The 17,773-nt window shown below is 47.1% G+C and overlaps 1 protein-coding gene across 2 annotated transcripts in view; it reads left to right on the top strand.

The window, feature by feature from the left end:
• Positions 1–17,773, top strand: part of LOC122377468 (elongation factor G, mitochondrial-like) — a 94,968-nt gene that overhangs the window by 21,525 nt on the left and 55,670 nt on the right. For both annotated transcript variants that reach the window (XM_043357522.1, XM_043357523.1), the window contains exon 2: positions 16,994–17,161. In XM_043357522.1, the coding sequence (XP_043213457.1) occupies positions 16,994–17,161 (168 nt within the window). The remainder of the gene's footprint in view (positions 1–16,993; positions 17,162–17,773) is intronic.

Here is a 17,773-nt window from a genome sequence, read left to right as displayed (position 1 = left end):
AGAAAAATGTTTCAACTGAAAGTACTTTGATATTTTCTTTTTGGTTTTCACTATATTTATTTATGAAAACTTGACAAAATACCGACATATTTTTTTAATTATTATTTCAAAAGAAGCAAATGGAAAAAATACCTATTATTTTGCATTTTAATGTTTCTTTTTGGAAAGAAATAGTTACTGTAAAGCCCGGTTCTGACTGCCGTTTTTCGATCGTTTGGTGGATCGTATGGTGATCGTATCGTGATCGTATGGTGATGGGATGGGGATCTGCGCGCCCCTTTCCCGATCGCCGCGATGGTAATCGTATGTGTGCAGTGAGAACCGGGAAAAAACGTGACTGTGCGCGTGGTTCGGTAGCGGCAGATCGTACGTCGTAGTGCGTTCCGTCGAAAGATGGATTGAGTTTATCTTTTGTCTTGATCGTATCGTACAGTTGACATCGTGTGGGGAACTCGCTGTGCTGCAGCTTTCCTTGCTGCTGTCTTGTGGAAGGTTTGTGCTAACATATTTGATATAACTTATCTTATTAGTAGCATACTTTAAATAAATCACGGTGACTATAAATAAATAAGCTTGATTGACATACTTATAATCAAATTAGGTACTTCCACTTAGAAGATACCATACGAAAAATCATTGATTCGTTCAGGTGCGTCAATTACATCAAAGTATTAATTTTATTGCACGAAAAAGCCTTACCCGATAATGTTAATTTGATACTTAAATTAAGAAATTTTTTAACTACATTTAACCTCTTTTTAAGTCTGAAAAGTATTAATTTCCCTCTTTATAGATCTCGTCCCGTTCATGGCGGCCAATCAACGCGCTTCCCTCAGATGACGTCATCTGTGCGCCTGCGCTCTGCCGAGCCGGCAAGCCTCGTGGTGACCGGCGATTTACCGGCGACACTGGAGGTGTACATAGATATCTTACCAATGAATTTCTGTCAATTTCAACGAACCGATTTTCAAGAAAACCGATGCACAGCATTCACAATACTCACTTTTAGGTTGTAGGTTACTTTCCAGGACAATTTGACATGATTTTCTATTTTTCCACGCATTTTCGAAATTGCGTACCCTCCACGGCCGAGAATGGTTTCCGCCGCCATGCTGCTCCAATCAAGCCGAAATGTTGATTAACTTCACGGAATAGTCAGAGCCGACTACTCAAACTAAATTATTGAATTAGAGACATGTTTTAAACTACATTTAACGTCTCTTCAAGCGTAAAAAGTATTTATTTCGTTCTTATCTATCACCGCCGGCAGTAATTGCGGACGCAGACTCCCACACGATACGCACGATCCGCACGATACGATCTACCAGTTACCAGATCGTATCGGGCCTAGAGATTTTCATCTTTTTCCGCCAGCCACGCTCACCATACGATCACCATACGCTTACCATCCGCTCCGATCGATTTCGGCAGTCAGAACCGGGCTAATACGTATCTTGGTCCTATTCGCTTCTAAGCCTCTTTCCCAGCGGATTTTGTTCGGACCGCCGATTCGTATTAGCAGGTGGATAGGGGAGAGTGGGGCAAAGCGGCCACCCTAACGTTTCTAACGATGCCGACGCTTGATTTTTAAACTTCGAAAGATTCTTTCTATACCAATGTGATCCCTATTAAATTGTCTTTTATTCCAACTGCGTTTCATTTCCAAAGGCGTTCACATATGGGAGATATTGACAAAACTTTAAACCTATAGCATATTGGCCACTTTGCCCCATCCCTGAGGCAAAGCGGCCACTGGCGACTTCTCAAGTACCGATATGAGAAACAGAATAGTTGCCTCATGCACGACTAGGGTATTTGTTGGTGACAAGGTTTAAGGGAAGATGGATGTTTACTTTGTTATCTTCCCACCTATTGCTAAACAAAGAAAGAATTTTCTTGGAAAAACATTTAATTGCATAATTTGGTAACTCATATAACCGAAAAGTGGCCAAGATGAATGCATGACGACACATTTGAATATAAATAATGTTTTTATCCAGATGGAAACAACTTATGGCCAATTGGGGGCTGGCCACTTTGCCCCGGCCGCTTTGCCCCGCGCATACCGTCCGAGACAAAATTATTCCAGCTCAGCTATTAGTGGGGTTAAAAGCATTAAAATTGGTAGAAGGCATGTACGATAACCACGCAATGCATGGACAAAAACGCTTATAAAAATTCCAAACGGTTATGGAATAAAATAACATTTAAAAATTGTAAACATAATTGGTAACCTGGCAAGAAATGCTTTTCCGTGCTTCACAGAACAATGGCGATGGGCCTGAAACCCCGGTCTGGCTCATTCGAACGACCGCAAAGAGATGTATAATTGGAAATCATAAATTGGAACTGACGCCAGCTGTGGAGGGCTAAAACGATGGATGGCCGCTTTGCCCCGGGTGGCCGCTTTGCCCCACTCTCCCCTACATTAGTCGGTAGTACGCTCCTGATTCGCATTAGCGGTGAATCCGATCGTGATACGTATTTGCTTTGCTCATGTAACCGCGGATCGGATCGCCGATTCGTACTAGCAGGTGGCTACATGAGTCGGTAATGCTTTCCTAATTCGAATTAGCGGCTAAATACGTATTTACTGTGCTCATGTAACCCCGATATAAGGGTCGAGAGCTCGGTGGTTTGAGAGCCCCAGAGCACGTGACGGCAGTGAGCCAGGAGAGAGTGACCGGTCAGGTCGCGTGGGGTGCCGCTCTCCCTTACTCTTTCCACCCCGCTGCGGCTGTCGCCCGGGGGCACGGGCCGTCTGCGAGCACGAGTGGAGAACTTGACCGGCCCGGCCGATCCCTCGGTGGCCGGATCACCCTTGGAACCGTTTTATTCTCGACGAAAAGATAGACGTAGCCAATCTAAAGGCTGAGCGCCACTGCTTGCATTGTTATCAGAACGTATTGGAGAATAATTTACGATCATGGAACGGAACAGAATAAATGTATGAAATAATGCTGTGAATAACAACACAGAACAATGTTAACCCGCGCCATGGTGGGGGGGGGCTATTTTTTGCCCCCCCCCTCCAGACTTTTCGATATATCTCCAGAACCGCTGCGCCGATCGTCACCAAACTTTCAGTACCCTCCCGGACATCAATTTTACACGTTGTGACCAAAAATTTTTCCAAAGGCTATGATAGGTTGGCCGAAATTGACGTCAGAGTGACGTCATGTTCTGCCGTTTTCGACTCAAAAAAGGGTTTCGCAGGAAGAGCTGTCAGGCCTATAGCTTTGCAAATACAGAAAAACGATTAAGACATAAAAGCTGTAGAATTGACAGGGCTACAAAACTGTTATCTCGGATTTTTGAAATATTTGGATTTTGACCCCCAAAAATCAAAAAATATATTTTTTAAATATAATAGCCGAAAAATCCAAAAAGTTTTTTTTTGAATTTCGCAAAAAAACGGAATATATGTGATAGTTCTTACCGCCTTCTATCCACATACCAAATTTCAGATTGATACCTCTTTTTTTGGCGAAGTTTTAGCGAAAAAACTGTTCAAAATTGATGACGTCAAATTTTCAAACTCAATTTTTAGCAATTCTAGACCCCGTAGCGCAAAACAAAGACCACCATTAGCCTCCCCGTGACGAGCTGCATCGAATCAATAATCATTATATGCAAAACTATCAACTTTAAAATTTGACCTTTTTTGACCTGACCTTGACCTGACCTTCACCAGAAAGTGACCTAAGCCTTACCTGATAGTCTTATAACCAACACCATTGAGTTTGAAATGAAAAATTAGCCATAAAACATGCATCGCACAACCTTAGTACCTAAAGTTAGGTTCATGTGACCTGACCTGTGACCCTTGGTGACCTGACCTGTGACCTGACCTGGTATTATCAGTGACCTCTTATAGCAACATATGTACTAGGCAACTGATGCCCTATCGCTGATTCTCGACAAAATGCGTTTTCTTCGGTGTTATAGCGCATTCCCGAGAAGACCCGTGAACGGTGAAACATTTCACCTTTGACCTGACCTGTGACGTCATCGGTGACCCCGAGGTCAATGAAATTTGGTTTCCTTCGACAAATTTGACAGGGCTATCGAACGCCGTTTGAATTTTGCGGATCCGTCCAGTAGTTTCGGAGATACGAGAGGGGGGGCAAAAAATAGCCCCCCCCCCACCAGGGCCTCGTTTCATAAAGCGAGTCCGTAACTTACGCCGTTTTTTTGGGCTTGTATTGCAAGCGCATGTGAATAGATAAATTTATTTCCCCTTCTCCCTTCTGTTCTTGCTTGCAAGATGAATAAATTCAACGATTCAAACTATCATCATCGCTTCACATGTACTTACAATACAAGACCAAAAACCGGCGTAAGTTACGGACTCGCTTTATGAAACGAGGCCCAGGTCGCGTTATAAACAGACCCCACCAGGGCGCGGGTTAACGCAGTAGTTTTGTCGAAAATCTTATATTTACTATGGGTTTAAATCTGATCGATTGATCCAGTAACTTAGGATAAAGTAATTTCTTTCGTATTAATTTATGCGAGATAAAAAAGAAGTGTCATTCTTACCACCCTTATTGAGATTGAAACACCATAGTATTTAAGCGAAAGCCAATGGAAGTAAGTGAAAGCATAGACCACTATATACCGTTATACTATATACCACACCCTTGAAAATTTAATACGACAAATGAGTGCACGCGCTCGACTTGGCGTGAAAATTTCACCCCCGCAGCCCTTACTGTTTCCGAGTAATAGCCTGTTTTTGTCGTTTTTAATGCTAACCCTATGGCGCACATGAGCACGCGCCACGGGCGAACCCCCGGCCGCATCGTGCCCAAAATTTAATACGACCTGTTGAATCACGTGACCCACGAGTGGTGAAAATTTCACCCTCGTGCGTCAATCGACGGCGCCGCAATAACCGTTTTTGGGCGTAACCCCGACGGCGGACTTTTTAAGATTATAAGAAATACAAAGAAAGAAAATACAAAGTCACCCCGGTTTACGGTACCTAGACATCATGCTATAATGATAAAGAAGCTCATGTGCAGTAAGACAAATGTGTCATCCAGTTCCGTTCAGTTGGGGAAACTACGAGGCGAAGACCCAAAAATTGATCAGCCAATCAACAGCCGGAGTGGGCGGGGCGATGACCATATATGGTCATAAAATCAGAAAACTTCATCTTTTCCATGCATCCTAGCGTTCAAATGAAAGAATAAGGCTTAGAATGTTTTTTTTAACCACACAAGGCCTACACTCATTCGGTGCACAATACACTGGCGGTTCTAAATCACAGAGTTACATTACAAGGTCAAACAGTGATTGGCAAATATGGCGGATTGAAACAGACGCGCCAAAAAATGTAAGCACCACCATGGTTTTAAATTGTCATTATTTTGGTTATTTTGCATATGGTGTTCCAATTGTGGTTAAATTTTCATTTAGATATTCAATATCTTTATTTATTATAATGAAATTAAATCTAATAACAATTTTCTTTCAAAATGCCGATCCATTTATGGAATGGCCAGCTGATTCTGACGCCCAGAACTTGCAGAAAAGCTGTTTTTCTATCGCCATTTTCGAGTGAATTCGTCGAATTTAATCGAATCGCATTAATTCCTAGTGGAAAATGGAAGCCTTTTCTCCCCGATAAGTGGACGCGATACCGCAAGTACCGGCAAGTTATAGGTACCGTTTTTCACACGTAGTAGCGAGGGCTGCATTTATGCCCACATGTGGTCATCAAAAGTATATTTATGGACCGATCCATTTTTGGATCTTCGCCTCGTAGTTTCCCCAACTGAGTTAACCTGATTGACAACTTTTGACTAAAGATTCTTCAAGCCACACTTGCAGTCACGTGGTTGTTAGCTGAGCTTTTCCCCTTATGATTTCATAAACCTTGATAACCGAAGGTTTGTTGTCAATAGTTAAAACACTATTCTTTAGAATTGTGTTTTTCTATTGAAAAACAAATCTGAGTTCCCTGACAATTTGGCAAAAGCTGCCTGAGATCAGTACAGCTTGATGCTCGAGAAAACGGCTGTTTCAAAAGTTCTTATTTTTTCAGGATTTCTAGTGGGCCAGGTGATCTAGGTTCTGGTATGGGTCTCTCCTCCGCGGACAATGTGGTGCACGTGCCACGTGACTTTGAAAATTCCCATGCTAAGCCAATGGGGGAAATGAAAAAAATGCGTTCCGCGGCAGATTGCTTGAAAACGATTCAAACGACCCCCATTTTCTTCCATGCGGATCAACCACCATTCGGTGCACTACCCATGGGTACGTCGCAAAGTGGCCGGAAAAGTCCAGAACCACGTGCCACGTGCCGTTGAAAATGACCCTGCACACCGGAAATTGGGATTTTAGGTCATTTCGGCACACCCGCGAAGCAGACTACGACGTGGGTGACCAAACAATGGGTGTCATCTGGTCGGCAACTGTTTAAGGTGTTGTCCAGTGGGTCAAAGTGATAGTTCCAAACTTTTGGGATCCACCATTCTGAGGATTCTCTGACAATTACCTACGTGTCTTGGCGCAATGTTTAGTCCACCCAGCCGGTCGTCAATGCGTTAGGTGACCTAAATGACGATTGACCTGAAGGAAGTTGGGGGCGAGGAACACGCACGTGCCATCCGTTTTTTAGTTGGGCGCTTCCATCTAGGAGATTTTTGCAGAGATTTTTTGATTTGTGAAAATAACCAAAAAGCTGCTGAATCTCTGGAATCCTAGCGGTATGCCAGTCGTTGCGTTGGCGTTTCGGGCGTGCGTTTTGCGGGATATGCGGTGTTTTGCGTTTTGCGGCGGGTGGGCGTTTTGTGTTTTTTTTTGCGGTGTTTGTGTTTGGCGGCGGGTGGGCGGGCGATGCAGGCGGTTTTGTTTTTTTTTGCGTCGTTTGCGGTGTTAAATTTGTTTGCGGTTGGCGGCCGTTTTTTTTGTTTCTTTTTTTTTTGCGGTGTTTGCTTTTGGCGGCGGGCGGGCGTTTTTAGGCTTTTTCGGTTGGCGGATAGCGGGCGTGCGACGCGGGCGGTTTTATTTTTTTGCGTTTTTTTGCGGTTTGCGGCAGGCGTGCGTTTGTTTATTGTTTTTGTCTGCGACGTTTGCGTTGGCGTTTCGGGCGTGCGTTTTCCGCGTTTTGCGGTGTTTGCGTTTTGCGGCGGGCGGGCGTTTTTTCACAATTCAAAGTCCAAACCTTCGGGCCACAGCGCTCCTCGAAAAGCGCTGCCCTCGGGTTTATGCTTGAAACATGTTTGTACTGAGGTGTTTTTGTTTGATTTGTTAACAGAAACTGATTCAATGGTACTTGCAACCAGGGGGTTACGGTTCTATGCTGCCACATAGGGAGGGCTCAGGAGACAGATGACGTCACGGGGTGTCAAGGTTTTGTCGATTTTTAAGACTTTGCTGTGCAGTAAATTACCTTGTTTAGGCTCTAAGGGAGCCTAAAGGCTAATGTCAAACTGCCTTAGAGGATACAATCCTCGAAGATAAATATTGGCAAAGATTGGTAGACACCCGCTGACGTCATCTGTCAAGGTCACCGATGTAAACAAACGGCTAACCGTTCTACCTCCTATAGGTATACCTATAGGTATACCTATAGGTACAGGTCTCGCGAGATTAAGCGGTAGGTTTTGCACTTTTACATTTCCGGTTATATCTCAGAAACTAATCGATCTACGATGAAGCCATTTTACACGATCATGGCAGGCTTGTTACCCAACAAGTCGATCGCATCTTCAACACTTAAAAGCTTAAGACGACGAAGATATAGCCTGAAGTAGGGGAAGTTGGGGCAATGCCGGAGTTGGGGCAAAGCCGAAATTTAAGATATTTCGAAAACCGTACGACATGGATGCCACATGTCAGTGATGTTCTGAAGCTTAAGTGACTACAATTATTGCATGTTTGTTACGAGTCGTCATTCGGAATACTTCGGCTGTGAGGGCGCCAAGAGCGTTTTCAAGGTACGTTTCCCTTGTACTACATGCGCCTTTGAAGCTGCATTTCTTACTCATTATGCTACCGTTTGTCTGGCCAATGCGGTCAAGTAATCTTCAGCATGTCTTTGCATAAGTGTGCTGCCTATTTGAAATTTATACAGCACGTTGAAAAGTTATGGGCCTGCAAATAAAAGTATGGCTGGCTGGGGTAATGCCGAAAACGTGCAATTACGCACGTTAAAGCACTCTACGTGGACTTAACTGCTGTAAAATAGCAACGCGTATTTTTAGTCACACAAATTACACTTTCAACCGACACAACGGCCTGTTACCTCTAAGGAATGATTTACCTGGCCTTTTCTTATTATATCACACAATTATAACTTCCAGTGTGCACCAAGCGTCCTCAAGCTCTTAAAACCCATGTCAGCTTTGATGAATTCTGGATAAAGTTTGAGATAAAATGGCAAAACATCAATTTCGGCATTCCCCGTAGATCATTTCTCCCATTTTCGGCTTTCCCGCAGTCCGGGGCAACGCCGAAAAAGTCACTTCTTTGATATTTCTAGTTTGTGCGCTTAACGGTATGCGAATTCATCAAATGCGCCTGGTATGTTTGAAAGGCAAAAGACTGGCCTCTCGAATGACGCCAACAAGAATAGCCTATGTTGTCTACCTTGTGTGCTACGGGCGTCAGAAAAAGAGTATTCGGCGTTCCCCCAACTTCCCCTACACTAAATTTTCTAGGTGCAAAACCTACCGCTAAAACCTGCGAGACCTGTACCTCCTATAGGTATATATATTTATAGTCACCGTGCTATATACGGCCTTGCTTGCAACTAACAAACTTAGCCCTGATCAGCGGCCGGCTAGCGTGCTAGCCCGCGCTCACATACGTGCACATTACCCCGGCAAGGGGCTAATGCTATTGACCAATGAGAAGTGAAAAAGTGTTAGGTCACTGCAGTTTTTCATATTGATAGCAGTGGCGCAGCCAGGATTTCGTTTCGGGGGGGGTCATCGCCTCCAAAGCGGGCCCCCTAGTGTGCGGGCCCCCACCCATTTTTCAAAATCTTTCCATATTTCATACGCATTCTGCTGAGCGGGCCCCCCTTTACCTATACGATAACCCTGAGCGAGTTTGAATCGGAAAATTTTGATAGAACAATAGCTCGGTAATCACCCGGTGTTCAATTTCTACGCGAATTGACCATGACAGAAATATGTTACTATGAGGTATGAATTCGTATCTTTCGAGGTCAAAATGTGCCCCTTCCGCAATATGCATAGCATATATGCAAACGGAGCTGTTGCCTGCCTCTATCGGACAATATTTAAGTAGTCCTATGTGCCTGTCCTAAGTCATCTATTGGCTGCTGTAGAAGATTGTGCCTTTATCCTTCTTCATTACGTGAATTCGCTCACAAGAAGTTTTAACACTCGCCGGCACAGGGGGAGGGGATGATGCAACCCCCTAAGGGTTTTCGCGAATAACTCGCGTAAAAAGCGGCCGATCGCGACAACACATTGAGTACCCTCGCGTTGATCAGTTTTACACCTACCCTAGAAATTGCATGACTCTGACTCAAATGACCTTTGACCTGTGACCTACTTTTCGAGACCATGTTTGGCCAGAATCGCGATTCGGCATATGCCGGCTCGCATTAGCCGCGTGTTTGCAGTCTTTTCGTGATTTCAAGCGTTCAAACATGTGAGTTGATGCTGCTCCCATGCATTAGGGTGGGTGGCAAGGTCACCTGAAGGTCAGGTCAGGTCATTGACCTATGATGACCCCGGTACTTTTTCGAATTATACATGTTTCTAGGCTAGTTTTTGGAGCTGAATCCGAATTTAGCAACCATTTGAACATTCACGAAGTAGTTTTGGTGCCTTCATAACATGTTACGAAGCTGCTAGAGGCGGCTGACACGTAGGTACTACAAATACCCGGCAGGACTCCTACTGGTTGACCTGACCTGACCTGACCCGACCTGACCTAAATGCATAAAGACACCATCTGTGATCAAAACTAACATGATAACTATTCGTGATCAGCACCCCGAAAAACCCTATAGCAGCCACACTTTACGACGTTCTAACAGGTCCCGATTTTGCCGATTTTTGGGTCATTGACCTGGCCTGGAAGGTCAACCAATGACCAAGAACCTTAAAATTGAGTATCATCGGCTTACTCTCGTCATGGGCAGCACGTTCGATTTTTCTGCGAAGCTCTAGCTCGATCATGGGCCAAACGCGGGGGGGGGGGGTCGTACCACCCTCCCCCTTGTGCCGTCGAAAGACGCAAAATGGCTCAGGAATGGCCTGTGCCGGCGAGGGTTAACGCGCTCATATGGGACATGTATTGCCTTTGGGCCGGGTTTGTTGTGGTGTGGTGATGTGGTGACGTAGATTCACTGTCTGCTATCGAGGTCCCGGCAGGTGTTACTTAGCGCGGGGTACAGGCCAGACCGTTGCGCCTAGTGCGCTGAAATTTGCGCGATTTATAGATCAAGGATAGGCAACGTGCCTTTGAGGGTCTCAGCTCGATCGGATCGATAGCGAGCACATGGCGCGTGCTTAAAAAGTGCAAATTCGCGTCATAGACTTTACAATACATGCATAAATCGGCTTGCAAAATCGTGCGAAAATGGCTAAATTTGCCCGACACTGGTCCGGTCCCCGTGCAGTATGTCTCGGTAACCGTGGGCCCGATCGGCACGGGGAACACAGTATCGTGTAGACAATCGAACGGGCTATCGAATGGTGTGCGGTGCAGGGATGGCACGCGCCACGTGCACCCGTGAGGGCACTTATGCTGGAAAATTGACGTTTCGGACAGATTTGGGACTTAATGCTATTTTCTGGTGACTGACGGAGCTGGTTCTAACAGCGCCTGTTGGCAAAAGAAATGCACAGCCTCGCATGGAAAAATTGTGAAAAGCTAATTGATCAAAAACAAGGCGGAACAAATCACTGTAGAAAATGGTATTTGTTAATGACTTACTTAATTACACGGGTTTTGCTGCATAACCTGGTACGTTTGACAGTTGAAAAGGCATAGTTGGAAAGAGCATTCAATTTTGTCCAAAATCCCGCAACCATCGCTTTTGCATGACGAGCAGCAGTATTCTTAAAAATATAAATGTTTCAAACCTCTACATAGTAACTCATCGATGGCTTTCATTTTTCCATAGCCTACGTCAACCTTTGTTATAAACTACACATGACATGTTCTATAGTAGAACGCATGCTTATCAGACACCAGCACCTCGATGCGATGGATATTTTTTTCCCAAACCAAAATGCTTAGCCGTCAAAAAGCAATCGACCGAAATGGATACATAACCCACGGACATAAGACCAACCAAACGCCCACCGATCAAAAATAACTCTTATTCGCGTTGCGGAGCAAGCGGGTCACCCTAGCGGGCCCCATTCAACCGGGGGCCCGGGCCCTATCCACACGGGGGCCCGGGCCACGTCCACCTGGGGCTACGGGCCCCGTCCACTAGGGGGCCCGGGTCCCATCAATCCGGGGGCCCGGGCCCCGTTCTCCCGGGGGTCCGGGCCCCGTCCACCCGGGGCCCGGGGCCCGTTCTCCCGGGGGCCCGGGCCAGTTCTCCCGGGGGCCTGGGCCCGTTCTCCGGGAGGCCCGGGCCCGTTCTCCCGGGGACCCGGACCCATCCACGGGGGCCCGGGCCCCATCCACCCAGGGGGTCCGGGCCAGTTCTCCCAGGGGCCCGAGCCAGTTCTCCCGGGGGCCCGGGCCCCATCCAACCGGGGGTCCTGGCCCCGTCCACACGGGGCCCGTTCTCCCGGGGCCCCGGACCCATCCACGGGGGGCCCGGGCCCGTTCTCCAAGGGGCCCGGGCCAGTTCTCCCGGGGGCCCGGGCCCGTTCTCCCGGGGGTCCGGGCCCCATCCAACCGGGAGTCCGGGCCCCGTCCAACCGGGGGGCCCGGGCCCGTTCTCCCAGGGGCCCGGGCCAGTTCTCTCGTCCGGTTAGATTAGGACCTCTCTCCTCCCTCTCCCTCTCTCTCTCTCTCTCTCTCTCTCTCTCTCTCTCTCTCTCTCTCTCTCTCTCTCGAACGGGCCCCTGACAGAAATTTCGGGGGGGTCAGCTGACCCTCTGACCCCCCCTGGCTGCGCCACTGATTGATAGGTATACCTGTGCCCCCCGGACGTGAGGTAGTGTTCTCGTGCGCTTGCAGGGTCTTTGCGATCAAAAAAGAGCGCTAGCAGCGCGCCACTCGCCGCCGCATTTGACAAAAGTAGCGTGTTAGTATGCTTTAGGTATTATGAAAGATGCGTGTAAAAGTGAGATTTTTGGTTGTGAATGTGATGAAACTTGTTGGAATAAATTAAGTTATTTTTTATCTGTTAGTAGGAGTTTTAATTCACAAATCTTCGGTCTATTGCATTGATAATAACTGAAGATTCTTTCGTTCCAATAAATGACGGGTATTTGGCAACTGAAGTGGTATAAAGGTAAGAGACACCCTGATTATCATTTGAGAAACGATAATTACGAGCGAGCGAGCGCAGCGAGCGAAGTGAGTCTTTTCAATATAACGGAAAAATCTCAGTATGAGCGGCCCGGCCCGGCCCGGCCCGGCCCGGCCTGTAACGCTTTTGAGAGGCTTATATCTCAGCAACCGCTGGACCGATTGGCCTGCGGTCTTTTTTGTTGGGTAGCCCCATCCCTTCTACCCCGTAATTGACTACTTTTGATACATCTCAGTGACCGTCGTGGCACGTGCCACGTGAAAAGTCAAGGGTGTTCAAGCTGTTTTGCAAAAGTAGTGATTTTGAGAGGCTCATATCTCAGCAGCCGCTTGGGCGATTGACTTGCGGTAATTTTTGTAGGGTAGCAGCATCCTTTCTACCCAAAATAGGATACTCTCGATGTATGTGGGTCACCCCCAGTGCACGTGCAAAATACAACAATAAGAGGTGCCAAATTCGTTCCCATTTCAGTAACTCGGTAATTACTGGGGCGATTTCGCTGAAACTTGGCATACAGGTAGGCAGCCACCAGGCAATGCATTCCCATGTGTTGCGGTTAGGGTGCTACTGCACGTGCGCACGTGCAGGGGGCGTTTCCAGATCTCGAGAACGGCTGGGCCGATTGCGCTCAAATTTGGTACACGGTTGGGGACCAGTTAGTAGGGTGCCGTGCAAAAGTCATTTTGGACCCCGTTTGCACGTGCGCACGTGCAGAATGCCGCTTCCAGATCTCAGGAACGGCTGGGCCGATTGCGTTCAAATTTGGCACACCGCTAGCGACCGGTTAGAAGGGTGCTTTGCACAAGCCCGTTGGAAGCACCCTCTCGCCCTTCCGCACGTGCAGGGCTCACTATCTCGCTCGCTCGTTCTTCGCTCAAAAGGCGTTTTACTGGTATATGAATTTTCCTTATAAGACTCGCTCAATATGCTACTCCGCGGTTTATGTCCCGAGGCTGCCCGCGTGTTCCCGTTAGTTTGTCGTTGGCGCTCGGCTCGCGCGCGAGCCGACGTCATCACCCGTGACGTCGGCTCGCGGAATGCGTCATACCCGGCACACAAGATAGCCGGCTGCCGAACAGCGCTACGTTTCCATTTGCAACCTGAAAAACTTAACCCGCGCACCGACGGGGGTCTGCGCCAACTTCGCACCGACGGGGGGGGGGGGGGCGGGGGGCGGATGACCGCCCAACCTGAGATCTCGAGAACGAAGCAAGATAGCGACAAGCGGTAAACGGCATCGGATACGCACGGACAAGGTCTACAATTTTTACAAAGGTCATTTTCAGGTCAGGTCAAAGATGACGTCACAGGGGTCGAAAAAGTCCAAATGGCGGCGCTAGATATGGAGAGTTTTTCTCGAATAACTTTCGAATTAGTCAAGATAGGAACAAACTAAGGACATCATCGTGATCCCCTCGTCAATCCGCATCGAATGATATATATGTTGACCTCGAATGGTCAAGGTCAAAGGTTGACTTCAGGTCACGTGACCTCGAGGTCATCATGTATATCATTCGATGCGTCTTGTCGAGCTGAACACAATGAGACCATCCGCGCGGCTGTATCGTGTTCCTGTACGGAGTTATTGGCCAAAAACCTTTGGTGACCTTTGATGACGTCACATGACCTTACAGCTGCCCAACAGCAAAACAGACCTCAAGGTAGTGAAGGTTGATCGTATATTAAGTCATGTATGGTATATGGGGCCATTCCGACCCGTTTTAGTGGTAAAAACAGGGAGTTGATTTTTCCCCCCATTGACTTATAATGGGGAGGTCGCGAAATTGACCTGACCTTAGATAGATAGATAGGGGATAGATAGGGGAGACCCGGGAGGCATGGGCCCCCGGGAGGTATGGGCCTGGGCCATCGCAGTTTTGAAGAAGTGATGGATATTCTTACACTTTTGACCGCGTAAACTGGTAGCAGCCATTTCTTTATACAATCCACGTGATTTCCAAAATCTTCCTCAATCTACTTTGGCAATGAGCGGTGATAAAGTGTTTTTGCCCCCTTCGAGTAAAATACGGAACATACGGAAAATTCGTGATTTATGTGAACCAGGCTCGTTTTATTTTGTCAGACCATCGCTAACATACAGTTTCAAACATTTAAATTAAGACTGGGTAGACAATTTGAAGTTTTCTTGCAAGATGATGAGCTGAGATGTTACGCGCATTCTGGCGTCCTAACCGGGAGGTTCGGGCCACCCCCCCCCCCCCCCAGTGATCCTAAATCAATAAAATGATGCTTTCATTGAATGTCCTCTTCAATAAGTTTTATTTTGGTCGCACAAAGTCGAAAATTTAAATACAAATTGCGTTCGAACAGAACAATATTATTTGTCTTATTTCATGGAACATGATTAAGTTTACCAAAATAAATATCTGCCCAAGTGACCTTCACGAAGCAAGCTGTTGGCCGCTTATGCGGTACCTGGGCTCTAAGAGAGCTCAAGGTAGATCCCAGCTACGAGTATTTTGCTCAATGTCGATAAAAGAATATGAAACATGACACCGGTCCATACCTCCCGGGCCATGGTCCATACCTCCCGGTGTATTTTGATGGATCGAAAAAGCGCATGATTTATTAAAGGTTATCTCGAGACAAAATAGTTGATCCCAGAATGATGCCTAATATCAGGCACACTTTACAGGCGAAAGGCAAGTTCACGTACACAGAGTGAAAACCCAGGTCCAGCAACTGCCCACTGGAAGAAAATTGTCATTTCACAAAACCGGCCCTCCCGGGTCTCCCCTATTTAGTCATTTATATCTAGCATTGATATTAACAAGCTCTGCTAGCGCCACCATGCGGCGCCAGCTGCCAAATAATCCAGATAATAATACGGCCACAGTATATACGCTTCTCATTCGTCAACAAGTGCTTGCGGAGTTGCTGTCCATACTTTTGAACTGTGTTTGCATACATTTTAACACTAGCCCTATGGGTGTTGCATGGGAAGAATGGGACCAAATGTCGGCAGTGCCCCCCCCCCCCCGTAATTGAAGGTGTTCCGCCGCTACTGTGTGTTTGTGCATCATTTTACTTGGCGTGTCATATCTGAAACATATTCTGTAAGCCTCTGAAATCGTTCCTTTCATCTCCTTCAAAAGAAGTGTTTTTAACCATTTTCTTTATGTTTTTTGGGCTTACTAACTAGTTAATTGCTTGCTCCATTCATCTTATTTTGCATTAGGGTATAGTCATCATTTGGAGCTCAGCAGTTGAAAGTGAGAAATAGCGACGAGGAGAAGGTCTTGTAAAAAGTCGCAGTGAATACATTGAGCATTAAATGACGAAAATAGGTATTTTTACACCTACTGCCTCCGGCGATCACGTGCCGTCACCCACCTGCAACCTACAAACTTACAACAAAACAACCTACAACCCTACTGGCTACCAACCTACCAACCTACCAACCTACAACCTAGCACAACATACAACCTAAAAACTTACAACTTAACCCTCGCCCATGTAGGGGGAGGGGGGTTGGTGCAACCCCCCCCCTGACGTTTTTCTTAGCTACACGCCGAACCGTTTCAGATAGCCTGCTCAAATTTTCAGTACCCTTTGGGGCATCCTTTGCGCAACTTTTGGTATTTTTTTGTCAAGGTCATGTCAGGTCACGGAGTTATGACGTCATAAAGGGAACAACCTCCGGCCAGATTTACGCTAAATTGGAGATTGCTTCACATTGGTATAAATGCCGACTGACCTGACACACTGATGGATTGTTTTAGAATCACAACTGGCTGATTTGACATTGGCACAATGTCTGTTGACATTTTGAAGGTTACTTAAAGTCAAGGTAAGGTCAGTGACCTCGGTTGACCTGTAATGACTTTTTGCACTTGTATGCCTTTTCGGGGTATTTTGATGCCCTGAATTCGAATTTGCTATCCATTTCAGGCATCGTCGGTTGTTTCTTGTAGTTCATTTTGGGTCAGGGTCAGGTCAGTGACACTGACGTCACACGCCTGACGTGACCCAATGCACAAATGACCTTGCAGACTTCCGATGCTCCCAACGCATCATTTTTAGAGTTATGACATCGAAATACACACCAAACGATAGAGAATTGATCAAGGATTACGATAGTGAAGGTTTCAAGTCGATATCTCTTACCGTTTTGCCGCAATCGGCGCGGAAATCTGAAAAAGTTAGATTTTTCCGAAAATTTGACCTTTGACCGGTCATAAGTAGGTCAAATGTTGACCTAGGACCAAAAAATATACCACCAATCGCGAGATCTCGTTGAGAGCAATCCGTTGGTCTTTTCCGCTAAGCTCTACGACGCTCCGTTTTCAAACGCCAGGGGGGGTCGCACCAACCCCCCCCCCCTGCATGGGCGAAGGTGGCAAAACACCGTTTACGGGCGAGGGTTAAAAACGTACAACCTAAAATTTCTGCTGCTACATATTCTTATCAACATCGTCACACTTGTAGTTCGGACCTTATCTTGACAAATACCAAGAAGTTCAACTGGAGGTTGGAGAAGCTGTAGTGAACTAGTCTAGTGAGCTAGTCGTTGTTGCTGAGGCTGCCTGTCTGTGCTGCCAGCTGCGGCGGCCGGCCGGGGTGCGGTGGGCCTCCCAGGCCGGCGCCGGCACACCCGTGCCACTGGAGCGGATCAGAAACATCGGCATATCGGCGCACATCGACTCTGGCAAGACCACGCTCTCGGAGCGCATCCTCTTCTACACGGGCCGCATCACGGAGATGCACGAGGTGGGTGTGTCACCTCTTCACCCACTCTGACGCTGTACAGGTGCTCTGGTTCACTCTGACGCTGTACAGGTGCTCTGGTTCACTGTGTCTGACGCTGTACAGGTGCTCTGGTTCACTGTGTCTGACGCTGTACAGGTGCTCTGGTTCACTGTGTCTGACGCTGTACAGGTGCTCTGGTTCACTCTGACGCTGTACAGGTGCTCTGGTTCACTCTGACGCTGTACAGGTGCTCTGGTTCACTGTGTCTGACGCTGTACAGGTGCTCTGGTTCACTGTGTCTGACGCTGTACAGGTGCTCTGGTTCACTGTGTCTGACGCTGTACAGGTGCTCTGGTTCACTGTGTCTGACGCTGTACAGGTGCTCTTCTGGTTCACTCTGAGTCTCTGACGCTGTACAGGTGCTCTGGTTCACTCTGACGCTGTACAGGTGCTCTGGTTCACTCTGACGCTGTACAGGTGCTCTGGTTCACTGTGTCTGACGCTGTACAGGTGATCTGGTTCACTGACGCTGTACAGGTGCTCTGGTTCACTCTGACGCTGTACAGGTGCTCTGGTTCACTGTGTCTGACGCTGTACAGGTGCTCTGGTTCACTTTGACACTGTACAGGTGCT

The sequence above is a fragment of the Amphibalanus amphitrite genome, unplaced genomic scaffold (genome assembly GCF_019059575.1).
Source record: "Amphibalanus amphitrite isolate SeventyFive unplaced genomic scaffold, NRLGWU_Aamphi_draft 000045F_arrow, whole genome shotgun sequence".
Taxonomy (NCBI): Eukaryota; Metazoa; Arthropoda; class Thecostraca; order Balanomorpha; family Balanidae; genus Amphibalanus; species Amphibalanus amphitrite.
Note: the sequence above shows the minus strand (reverse complement) of the source record. Positions and strands in the feature narration are given on the sequence as shown.